At 42.2% G+C, this 12,196-nt stretch overlaps 1 protein-coding gene across 4 annotated transcripts in view; it reads right to left on the bottom strand.

The window, feature by feature from the left end:
• LOC110492500 (ATP-binding cassette, sub-family C (CFTR/MRP), member 8) overlaps positions 1 to 12,196 on the bottom strand; it is a 117,887-nt gene that overhangs the window by 3,529 nt on the left and 102,162 nt on the right. For all 4 annotated transcript variants that reach the window (XM_090203429.1, XM_090203432.1, XM_090203433.1 and 1 more), the window contains 12 exons: positions 10,040 to 10,109; positions 9,698 to 9,855; positions 9,342 to 9,434; positions 9,141 to 9,243; positions 8,549 to 8,662; positions 8,243 to 8,363; positions 7,771 to 7,901; positions 7,595 to 7,673; positions 7,386 to 7,494; positions 2,975 to 3,078; positions 1,957 to 2,090; positions 1,150 to 1,212 (listed from right to left, as the gene is read on the bottom strand). In XM_090203429.1, the coding sequence (XP_090059555.1) occupies positions 1,150 to 1,212; positions 1,957 to 2,090; positions 2,975 to 3,078; positions 7,386 to 7,494; positions 7,595 to 7,673; positions 7,771 to 7,901; positions 8,243 to 8,363; positions 8,549 to 8,662; positions 9,141 to 9,243; positions 9,342 to 9,434; positions 9,698 to 9,855; positions 10,040 to 10,109 (1,279 nt within the window). The remainder of the gene's footprint in view (positions 1 to 1,149; positions 1,213 to 1,956; positions 2,091 to 2,974; positions 3,079 to 7,385; positions 7,495 to 7,594; positions 7,674 to 7,770; positions 7,902 to 8,242; positions 8,364 to 8,548; positions 8,663 to 9,140; positions 9,244 to 9,341; positions 9,435 to 9,697; positions 9,856 to 10,039; positions 10,110 to 12,196) is intronic.

Below are 12,196 nucleotides of genomic sequence, written 5' to 3'. Positions count from 1 at the left end.
ACAATTCATTCATGATTATCCATAATCATGGTAGAATCCACACTAATGTAGACGTGTTACTTACAATCAGTGACAAAAATGACATTATTCACCATTCACTTCCTATTGGCCAAAACACAATCCGAAACAACCAAAACAAGCTGTAAATGCGTCCAACAATTTTGTAGAGTCACAAGTTTGATGTAGTCACTGGGTGTGTTTGAGCAGTAAGTCTAACGAAGACGACTGGACGAAATTCGGCGAGGGAAATGGGGAGAGGTGCATCTGTGATCGCCGAAAGTCGGACATTCTAGTGGTTTTCCGACAGCATGGCTCAGATCAGCATAGCTGCTACTGTTTATAAAACTTTTCTATACCCCCATTTCACACACTCAAACTAAAAATATAACGTGTACAATTAATTGATTCGATTTCATTTGTATACCCTGTAGCTTTAGAATCAAGGCAAAGTTGGTTCCGGTTTCAGTCACTTCTTTGGCCACGTTCGCATGGGTCAAACCAAAACACCCTAACGACTAACCAAACAGAGCCTCCCACAATGCAGGTGATGGCTGCATGGTGCAGTTGGTGAAAAGCGACGTGAAGGCGACTTCATCAAAAACTACATTACATAAGTCTTGTGATTAAAGGTCAAGTTCACACAGTCGACATGTGATACAATTTTTATACCCATAATGCAACACACTTTGAAAGACAGCGACCAACGACGGTCACCGTCTTGACAAAAGTGTTCCGCTCGAATGCAACCATTGTGGGCCAGGAAAATAGGACCAAATACTTTAATACACTAGAAGTGACTGTCCAAATACTTATGACTTCTTCCAATTGGGGGACTAAGTACATAAAGTGCTTTCATTTCTAAATGGTAAAATAGATGTGTATGAAAATACACTAAAATAAAAGGGGACATTCTGTACTGTATGGAACATTTGATCTCAAATCCAAAATGGTAAAGAGTACAGAGCCGTATGGCAGAGAGTACAGAGCCGTATGGTAGAGAGTACAGAGCCGTATGGTAGAGAGTACAGAGCCGTATGGTAGAGAGTACAGAGCCACATTTCACTGTCCAAAAACATACGGAGGGGAGGGCATGTCACAACCTCTCAAGCATTTGGATTACACAAGACGAAGGTCATAGCGGATACTTACTGCTATAGTAACCACTGTTCTATCAGCGAAGGCAGTCATCACCACCTTCTGTAAGATGCTTTCCTGTGGGCACAAACACGAAGTCAGAAGACGACTAGGAAACGTTTACAACATGATAGACTTACAGCCGTGACTCTTACGCACAGGGTTCACTGTACCTACAACAACAACAAAAAAGTCAAATAGTTTGGGCCTTCACTATTTCATTAAAACAGGTTCTATATTACGTTGTGTGTGTTAAACACAAGTAATACCGGTGAGTTCACATGATTATTAGAGTCAAGAGTTAGAGGCTCACTGTCGGTTTAATGATTCCCTAGTTAACATTATCAACAGCAGAATTTCCACCGAAACCTATCTCCCATTTAAGATATGCTCCATTTCCCCAGGGTTACCGCTGCGCTACTGTGAGCCAGTGTAGGCCTGTCACTGTGACAGGCAATTTAAGTGTGTGTGCGTGAATGTGCTCGCGTACGTGTGTGTGTGTGTGTGTGTGCAGCCAGCGTGCTGCAGTGAAAGGAACCTATTTTGGAAGCCCCATTACCTCCCTCCTACTGATTCCCCTCAGGTTCTCTTATACTCCCACCCCTTTAAATGCATACCTCTATTCTCCCCGTTCATCTTTAGAATCAATTACTTTATTCTCTCGTTGTCACTCAACATCTCCCATCCTCCCCCTTTGCCGTTCACCCACCCTCAGCCTCCTTCACTCGCACTCTCTCCTCTCCCCTCCCAACTCATCCTCTGCCTTCCCATTCCACCTCATCTCGTCCTTTTGCCAACCTGCCACACACACACATGTCTCACCGTGGCCATGTCTATAGAGGCTGTGGCTTCGTCCATGATGAGGATGCTAGACTTCCTGACGAAGGCTCTGGCCAGACAGAAGAGCTGTCTCTGGCCCTGGCTGAAGTTCTCCCCTCCCTCTGTCACTGTGGCGTCTGCAACACAACAAATATTAATCGCCATAATACTAGACTTACTGCACGATACATATCTTTAGCCCGAGAGAACATTTGTATTGCAATGACATTACGTGACCTACAAAACATCACAGAAATATTGGTAGACTTGTGCTCGACCCCATGAACATGAATTTGTCAAATGAATTGACCTTTTTTCTGGCTGGCCAATGATAAATATCAAATCAAACATTTAGCAACATTCCGTCTCTACATCTCTCTGTCACTGTCCAGTGTGCATAGCCACCACACACACACACACACACATTCTGATATTTCTTGTTTCTTTTTTCCTTCTTTCTTGGGTTCCCTTGTGAATTAGTATTGTACTGCTGGATGTAGGAACACAAGCATTTCGCTGCACCTGCTTTAACATCTGCCAATCTGGCTACGTGACAAATCCACTCTGATTTGACACACTTTCTCCGTCGTAACTTGAGTACATCATGTGCGATAATTTCCTGCAGCCATTAGTCAGCGACAGCAGAAAGACTCTCTCTCTCTCTCTCTCTCTCACTCTCTAACGTTTGGAGCTAGCTGCCCTAACATCTTACAGCTACGATACAGAATGTACTCTAGGCTAGAGCTAGCTGACACATCCAACTGATCAGACAATGGGTGAGAGGAACGAGAGATTGGTCAAGGAACCACTGCTCTCAAACCACCTTCATCTATCTTAACCAACTAGCAGGATTTATCTGGGGTCAAGTCAGAGCGGTTGCTGCACTGATATACTGCTTTCCAAATCACACAGTATATAATGTTGTTGAGACTGATACATCTAAATCTCATTAGGCTTCAGCTCTCAGCTCATATCTCTGAACGAGCTACGGTAGAACTTCAGAGCACGCACGCACACTTACCCAGTCCTCCTGGTAGGGTCTTGACTACCGGTTTTAGCTGAGCGATGTCCAGAGCCTCCCACAGCATGTCATCAGTAGCCTTCATCTCTGGGTCCAGGTTAAACCTGATGATCACACACACACACTGACAAAGTTATACACTCAGCGACAACAAAAAGGTTCTTGACAGAGGTGAGGGTGATGTGTAAGCCTTTTTTTGGGGCATATCAGGAAGTGGGTTTTAACTGCTGTGATGGTTGTGAAGAACCATCCTGTTCTTTCCCTCTCTACCACCATTTCCTTTATTCCATGAAATGCTACACTTAAAAAGGTACTGCAATTTTACGCCACACTACAGGCAACTGGTTGCAGTGAAAGTACGGTAAACAACAACCAGTTACTGAATGTTGTGTATTTGGGGCGACAGGTGGTGGTTGGACAAGTAACCGAACCGAACTGACTTGCCTAGTTAAATAAAGGTCCAATTAAAAAATGTGTGCCAACTGTCAATGGAAGGGTTGTACCACTTTAAGTGGTTGACATTTTAACAATGTCAGTTCTGCGATTATTGTAAGAACATGTGACAATAAAGAGCTGCACTGTGAAGAGGTTACTGTGCATTACATCACCGTAACTTAATGGCAGTAAGTTGCATGGAAGTAGCTACAACTTTTGCATAAACTAACTAGCAACCAGTTATTTGAATATCCAGTAACTGCTAGTAACTTAGTTACAACTAGCTGCCAGTACCATCCTGTACTTTCATTGAACTTTTCTGATTACGAGCTAGCTTAACATTAGTTGACAACTACTAAGTTTTTTTTGTGGTGAGCACACATCTTGGTTGACAGCAAACTGACTTTCCTGTCACACCATTTGGTCAGTGAGCATGACATAGATCAGCACATTAAATTAATGTGAAATTTACAATAGCTACTTGCAGCCAGCTGACAGTAAATTTTTGCAAAATAAATATGAACTTCCTGGTGACCAACTGCCATTAAGTTACTGGAAAATTAACAGTGCAGCTCTTGATTGTCACACACTCTTACAAAGATTGTTGACCTGGGAGTGGACAAATTAACCGTCATCAACATAACAATAAACCCACTTAAACTGGTACAAAACTTCCACTAATGGTTGGTACAAATACAATATATTTTAGACCACCCCTCCCCAAATATGCTAATTTGGGGGCATGCCCCCACCTACATTTCAAAGTGCAGTAATGACTGCATGTTAATCACTTTCTATGAAACTCATATACATTATACAGCATTATACATGTACTCATAATGCACTATGCTGCAGTGATAATGCAGTATAAGCATACTTACAGACACAGAAAGACTCATATAGACTCAATTCCGCACACCAATACTCCTAATGCATTATAAGTATAATCATAATCACTTATAATGTACAGCAACATAGTGCTTCATAATTGCTGGTCCCTTTTTCAGTTCCATCAGTGTGATGAGTTTCTAACGTTTTTTTGTTGTCAGTGAGCAGTCAAATCATTGTTACTGCATCAGAATCTTTTTTGTATGGTGTGTTATAGCATACTATAAAGTTATCTTTGATTGCTTTAGGTAAAGTGATGAAATGCCTAAAGCAAACAGATAATACACCATAAGCTGTTATGTTATGATCATCAGAAAAAAAAAGTAAAAATATGCACCTCCAACACAAAGTATCGAAGGAAAAAAGGAACGTGCCCGACTCTCGGATGTTCCCACGGTGATTTAATCAGACACAATAACAACAACGTTTTCGATCCGAGTTGGATCTTCGTCAGGTCAAAAAAACATTTTGAAATAAACTCAAGAGGCATGTACTGTACAGCCGGGTCAATTGAATACATATAATATATGAACCTCACCAAAAAATATTACACGGTACACATACTGGACTGTACATTCAGAAAGTATTCACACCCCTTCCTTGCCTTTTTCCACATTTTGTTGTGTTACAGCCTGAATAAAATAGATACATTTTGTCCCTGGCCTACACACAACACTGTCAAAGTGGAATTGAAATGAAAAGCTGAAATGTCAGGAGTTAAAATGCACATTACAAGTCACATAATAAGTTGCATGTACTCTCTTTGTGTGGAATAATAGTGTTTAACATGACTTTTTGAATGAAAACCTCATCTCTGTACCCCACACATACAATCTGTTAGGTCCCTCTGTCGAATTTCAAACAAAGATTTAACGACAAAGACCAGGGAGGTTTTCCAATGCTTCGTAAAGAAGAGCACCTATTGGTTTAATGGGTAAAAAAAAGCAAATATTGAATATCCCTTTGAGCATGGTGAAGTTATTAATTACACTATGGATGGTGTATCAATACACCCAGTCACGACAAAGATGCAGGCGTCTTTCCTAACTCAGTTGCTGGAGAGGAAGGAAACCGTTTAGGTATTTCACCATGAGGCCAATGGTGACTTTAAAACAGTTATAGAGTTTAATGGCTGTGATAGGGGAAAACTGAGGATGGATCAACAACATTGTAGTTACTCCACAAGGAAGCCTGTACAGAATACAAATATTCCAAAACATGCATTCTGTTTGTAAAAAGGCACTAATGTAATACTGCAAATAATTTGGCAAAGCAATTCACTTTTTGTCCTGAATACAAATTGTTATGTTTGGGGCAAATCCAATGGAACACATTACTGAGTACCACGCTATATATTTTCAAGCATAGTTATGGCTGCGTCATGTTATGGGTATGCTTGTAATCGTTAAGGACTGGGGAGTTTTTCAGGATAAAAAATAAACTGAATGGACATAAGCACAGGCAAAATCCAAGAGAAGAAGCTGATTCAGTCTGCTCTCCACCAGACACTGGGAGATTCACCTTTCAGCAGGACAATAACCTAAAACACAAAGCCAAATCTACACTGTAGTTGCTTATCAAGAAGAAAGTGAATGTTCCTAAGTTTTGACTTAAATCTACTTGAATTTTCAAAAGAATAATAGGCAAATGTTGCACAGTCCTGGTGTGGAAAGCTCTTAGAGACTAACCCAGAAAGACTCATAGCTGTAATCGCTGCCAAAGTTGCTTCTACAAAGTATTGACTCAGGGGTGTGAATACTTATGTAAATTAGATATTTCTGTATTTCATTTTCAATACATTTGCAAAAATGTCTAAAAATATGTTTTCACTTTGTCATTATGGGGTATTGTGTGTAGACAGGTGAGACAAATAAAATAATTGAATCCATTTTCAATTCAGGCTGTAACACAACAAAATGGGGAATAAGTCAAGGGGTATGAATACTTTCTGAAGGCACTGTAAGTACCTAACAGTGTGTGCCGTAAGTGTATCTGAAGTATTTTATAACTGTAAAACCTGTCATTGGTTCTACCTGGAACCAGAGGGTTCTTCATGAGAGAGTTCTAAATGGAACTCAAGTGTTTTGGCAAGTGTCCCATTCCACTCATTCCAGTGTCTGTGGGTCTTTGCTCCTCCCTTGCACTTGATTGATGAATTATGGTCACTAATTAGTATGGAACTCCCCACACCTGGGGGTCTAGGTCTTAATTGAAAGGAAAAAACTAAAACCTGCAGATTTCTTGGCTCTCCATGGAATGAGTTTAACACCCCTACCCTACAGGGACAAAATGAATAACCTTTTTTGGTACAAACTAGCACCTTGTATTTTGAGAGTTTTTTGGTACAAACTAGCACCTTGTATTTTGAGAGTGTATGATTGGATGAGTAGTACTATCTCATTGCAGGAATTGATACAGTATAACCTATAGGTATACTTCAAATCACACTCATGTGCAGTGTCAAACGAGTATGCATTATTTACTGTACATGCCTCACAAGGATGTTTTAATCATTTTATCCCATTCATCCAATGTTGTCTGATTGTGTCATTTTGGGCTTATCCTGAATTTGCTTGATAGGGTGACAGTACTGCAGCACCCAACCCTAAATTATTCCCTTTCTGTTTAGCTTGGTGCAAGACTTTTGAGCGGTCCAAAAATAAATCACTACAGTTGAGTTTTTCCGAGGGGCATCCTGCTCTCAGACACTTCCTAAGATAACTGCGATTGAAGTTGTCCAATTGACCCAGATACAAGTGAGAGTAGCTTCCATCTCTCATTTCCTCTCCTAAAACAACTCACACTAGGCACTAGGCAGTGTTTTTACAGGAGCACAGCACAAGGTGGTTTAAAACCTCAATACATTAGGCTCAACTACCTATGTTCGTCTCAAGGTTCTTCACTCTTGGGGATGCAGGCTTTTGTTCCAGCCTAGCCATAAAAACACCTGAATCAGCTAATCAAGGTTTTGATTATGAGTTGATCGGTTGAATTATTTGTAATGGTGCTAGCCACACTGAAGACAATGTGGCCCTCCAGAACCAAGACCTCTGATCTAGATGGAACCGTAGTGTGAGGATTCTCTTACCGGATGGTTCCGCTGAATAAGATGGGGTCCTGGAGGATGATGGAGAATCGAGACCTCAGGGTCTGCAGAGGCAGCTTGGCGATGTCAATGTCATCTATGATGATACGCCCTGTTGGGAGAGTTGATTAGCTATGTTGGATTGACCCAGTCAAGCACAGGAGCTTATCGGGAACTTTAGTTTTAGAGTCGTAACAGTAGGCAGTGTTTACCCTCGAACATGTCGACCATGCGAAAGAAGGCCAGGGAGAAGGAAGACTTCCCACTTCCTGTCCTGCCACAGATCCCCACCTGGAAACCAAAGGAAGTCTGTTTCATCTTCATCGCCACAACACAAGACTACAGTCTAAATTCTCGACTCCCTTTCTTCCAATTAGCTCTATGATACCTTCTGCCCAGGGCTGATGTGTGCGTTGACTTGTTTGAGGACAGGTTTCAGGGTGGCGTCGTAACGCACACTCAGGTTCTCAATCTGAATCTCCCCCTGCTGTGGCCAGCCATCCGGCACCTGAGATGCAGCTAGAGGGAGAGAGGGGGAGAGATAGGAGAGAGAGAGGGAGAGAGCGAGGAAAAGCAGAAGAGATAACTGCTCTGTGGCGACTAGGTACGGTGAGGTTGGGATGTCCCATGTTCCACAGGAGTAATCCTTTACTCCAGGACTTGAGCATGCCTGGGATATACTGTAGGCAGTGGTTAAATTGAGCCAGAGCTACCCAGTTTGGGCTGGAGCGAGGGTTAGGTTTAGACTTAAGGGTTCAGGTCAGCGCATGATTAGGGTAAGGGTTGAACCGGGATGCGGATAGGAAACTAGGGTTAGCGTAAGGGTTGGGGCTGGACCTAAGACGTGGTACGGTACTCACTGAGCAGTCCTTCATAGTTCTCAGGCTCAGTCTGCAGCAGACCATTGATTCTCTTGACTGAACCCAGCTGAACCTCCATGTCTGCCAGGTTACGAACCATCCAGTTCAGGTAGTTGGACACCTGGGACACAGAGACACAGTCCGATCAGACAACATCGTTATGGAACTGCAGAGAGACAGGTACTGTAACGAAGGTGGAGACATGAGTTTCACTAAATTAGGGGCTTGACCTCAGTCCTTTCATCAAGAAATGTGACTATATTAGAGATTAGACCTCACACACACAAAAACCAGAACGGTCCTCACCATGAGTGCATAGGTGAGACCTAGTCCTACCAGGCCAGTGGAGAGGTGGTTATACAGAGAGTTAGAGATGGAGGCCACAGCTGCTATCAGAACCACACAGGCACCTATGTACTCCTACAGTACAGAGCAACAGCATAATAGTGAACATACAGACCACGATGTATCCTAGTGTACAAAGCAACAGCATAATAGTGAACATACAGACCCCGATGTATCCTAGTGTACAAAGCAACAGCATAATAGTGAACACACAGACCCCGATGTATCCTAGTGTACAAAGCAACAGCATAATAGTGAACATACAGACCCCGATGTATCCTAGTGTACAAAGCAACAGCATAATAGTGAACACACACACACTTATATACTCCATGGAGAGAAAACAAACCGTTAAGACACAGGTACCCATTTAGTGCCATAGGAAAAAAAGAAAAAAAAAATCTGTATCAAATCCATATCATCCTGTCATACTCAAAATTCCCATAGAGGAAACAGTCACCCAATAAAATGTGAGAAAACATGGAACAACTTGATCAGCACGGGCAATACAAGTCAAGTAGAGTAGACTATAGTATAGAGGAGAGCTCATTACCATGCGGACCTCTAGCCAGCGATTGGCTGCTGTGAGAAAGAGGGAGGCGATGTTGTTGGCATCAGTGAACTCCAGTAACCTCTGTCTGAACTTGGGCTCATACCTGGGAGGAGAGAACCATTGAGTAATATGTATAAGTGGCGAAACACACAAACTCCTAGCTGTTGCTGTCAAAATGGATGAGTTTAAAAAAATCTTTACTTGAAGGCCCGGATGGTGGTGAGGCCCTCCACTGTCTCTGAGAAGTGGGACAGGAGAGGGAGCTGGGTACTATCCTCCAACTGCTGGAGGTCCCTGACCAGGGAAAGAAAGAAAGAAAGAAAGAAAGAAAGAAAGAAAGAAAGAAAGAAAGAAAGAAAGAAAGAAAGAAAGAAAGAAAGAAAGAAAGAAAGAAAGAAAGAAAGAGCAGATGGAGAGAGGGAGAGAGGGAGAGAGAGAGCAGATGGAGAGAGGGAGAGGGAGATACAAGATAAATAAACAGACAAAGGGGGGATATACTGTAACTACTGAATACATAGCAGCAAAACAAGTGACAAAATCCCAAACCAAGGGCTCACCTAGAAGCGACCCGGAAGTACTTCTGTATGAAGTAGCAGGCGATGGCCAGAGGCACCAGAGCAATGAGGAACACAGGGGTCACGTAGGAGATGACCCCCAGGGCCGACACACACAGCAGGGTGGAGCGACTCAGACACTCCAGGGTGGCAGGGATGTGCTGGGGACACAACCACCAATGAAACATTACATTACTACCATCTACCAGGAAATGCAAGCAAAGGGTTCAGAGGCTGAAGCTACTGCCACAGCCATGAAGACAAATAGGAATTTGAAAGCTCCAAGGCAGTATGGTGGTGGCTATTGCCACTGTTAACACACAGAGAACGGTGGTGCTGAAATACCTGGTCTATGGTGTTGGTGTCAGAGGAGAACCTGTTGAGGATGCTGCCCAGGGGAGTGGTCTCAAACAGCCTGGAGGAGACAACCACATACTGTAGATACACCTAAGAGTTATATTTACAGTAGATTATTATACCTGAAAGGTACAGTTGAAGTCGGAAGTTTACATACACTAGGTTGGAGTCATTAAAACTTGTTTTTCAACCACTCCACAAATGTCTTGTTAACAAACTATAGTTTTGGCAAGTCGGTTAGGACATCTAGTTTGTGCATGACACAAGTAATTTTTCCAACAATTGTTTACAGATTATTTCACTTATAATTCACTGTATCACAATTCCAGTGGGTCAGAAGTTTACATACACTAAGTTGACTGTGCCTTTAAACAGCTTGGAAAATTCCAGAAAATGATGTCATGGCTTTAGAAGCTTCTGATAGGCTAATTGACATCATTTGAGTCAATTGGAGGTGTATCTGTGGATATTTTTCAAGGCCTGCCTTCAAATTCAGTGCCTCTTTGCTTGACATCATGGGAAACTCAAAAGATATCAACCAAGACTTCAGAAAATAAATTGTAGACCTCAGCAAGTCTGGTTCATCCTTGGGAGCAATTTTCAAACGCCTGAAGGTACCACGTTCATCTGTACAAACAATAGTACGCAAGTCTAAACACCATGGGACCATGCAGCTGTCATACTGCTCAGGAAGGAGACGCGTTCTGTCTCCTAGAGATGAACATACTTTGGTGTCAAAAGTGCAAATCAATCCCAGAACAACAGCAAAGGACCTTGTGAAGATGCTGGAGGAAACAGGTACAAAAGTATCTATATCCACAGTAAAACAAGTCCTATATCGACATAACCTGAAAGGCTGCTCAGCAAGGAAGAAGCCACTGCTCTTAAAACCACCATAAAAAAGCCAGACTACGGTTTGCAACTGCACATGGGGACAAAGATCGTACTTTTTGGAGAAATGTCCTCTGGTCTGATGAAACAAAAATAGAACTGTTTGGCCATAATGACCATCATTATGTTAGGAGGAAAAAGGAGGAGGCTTGCAAGCCGAAGAACACCATCCCAACCGTGAAGCATGGGGGTGGCAGCATCATGTTGTGGGGGTGCTTTGCTGCAGGAGGGACTGGTGCACTTCACAAAATAGATGGCATCATGAGGGAGGAAAATTATGGGGATATTTTGAAGCAACATCTCAAGACATCAGTCAGGAAGTTGAAGCTTGGTCGCTTGGCCCAAATGGACAATGACCCCAAGCATACTTCCAAAGTTGTGGCAAAATGGCTTAAGGACATCCAAATCAAGGTATTGGAGTGGCCATCACAAAACCCTGACCTCAATCCTATAGAAACTTTGTGGGCAGAACTGAAAAAGCGTGTGTGAGCAAGGAGGCCTACAAACCTGATTCAGTTACACCAGCTCTGTCAGGAGGAATGGGCCAAAATTCACCCAACTTATTGTGGGAAGCTTGTGGAAGGCTACCCAAAACATTTGAGCCAAGTTGAACAATTTAAAGGCAATGCTACCAAATACTAATTAAGTATGTAAACTTCTGACCCACTGGGAATGTGATGAAAGAAATAAAAGCTGAAATAAATCATTGTCTCTGCTAATATTCCGACATTTCACAATCTTAAAATAAAGTGGTGATACTAACTGACCCAAAACAGGGAATTTTTACTAGGATTAAATGTCAGGAATTGTGAAAAAAGGAGTTTAAATATATTTGGCTAGGTGTACGTAAACTTCCGACTTCAACTGTATGTTTTAAAGCTCATCTGTACCACCTTGAGTAGAAAAAGCTGATGTCACATCAGCAATGTTTCTGTTACAAATTCTATTCCTCTGAGGATTTTGAGGAATTTAATTTTAAAGCAAGAAGACAATGTAAAGTAACTTTTCTTCTTGGCCACCACCTCATCTAAAACGGTTCGGTACAGAGTAGAGTTCAGTCATTCGCGAACGAGTGGCTCTTTTTGAACGGATCTTTTTTGGTGAAGGTCGGGAACCCTAATTGCATCGGTGAAAGAGCCGTTCATTTGGCTCACACATTTGCATACTGCTACCACTGATTTTTGAGCTCAAAACAATGTTTTTCTGCAGACAAGGTAGAAAATAATTATCTAAAAAGAGGGTGAATCCTGACTG

Source organism: Oncorhynchus mykiss, chromosome 2 (genome assembly GCF_057628025.1).
Source record: "Oncorhynchus mykiss isolate SJ-2025 chromosome 2, ASM5762802v1, whole genome shotgun sequence".
NCBI lineage: Eukaryota > Metazoa > Chordata > Actinopteri > Salmoniformes > Salmonidae > Oncorhynchus > Oncorhynchus mykiss.
The sequence above is the reverse complement of the archived record's forward strand: the minus strand, read 5'-3'. Positions and strand labels throughout refer to the sequence as shown.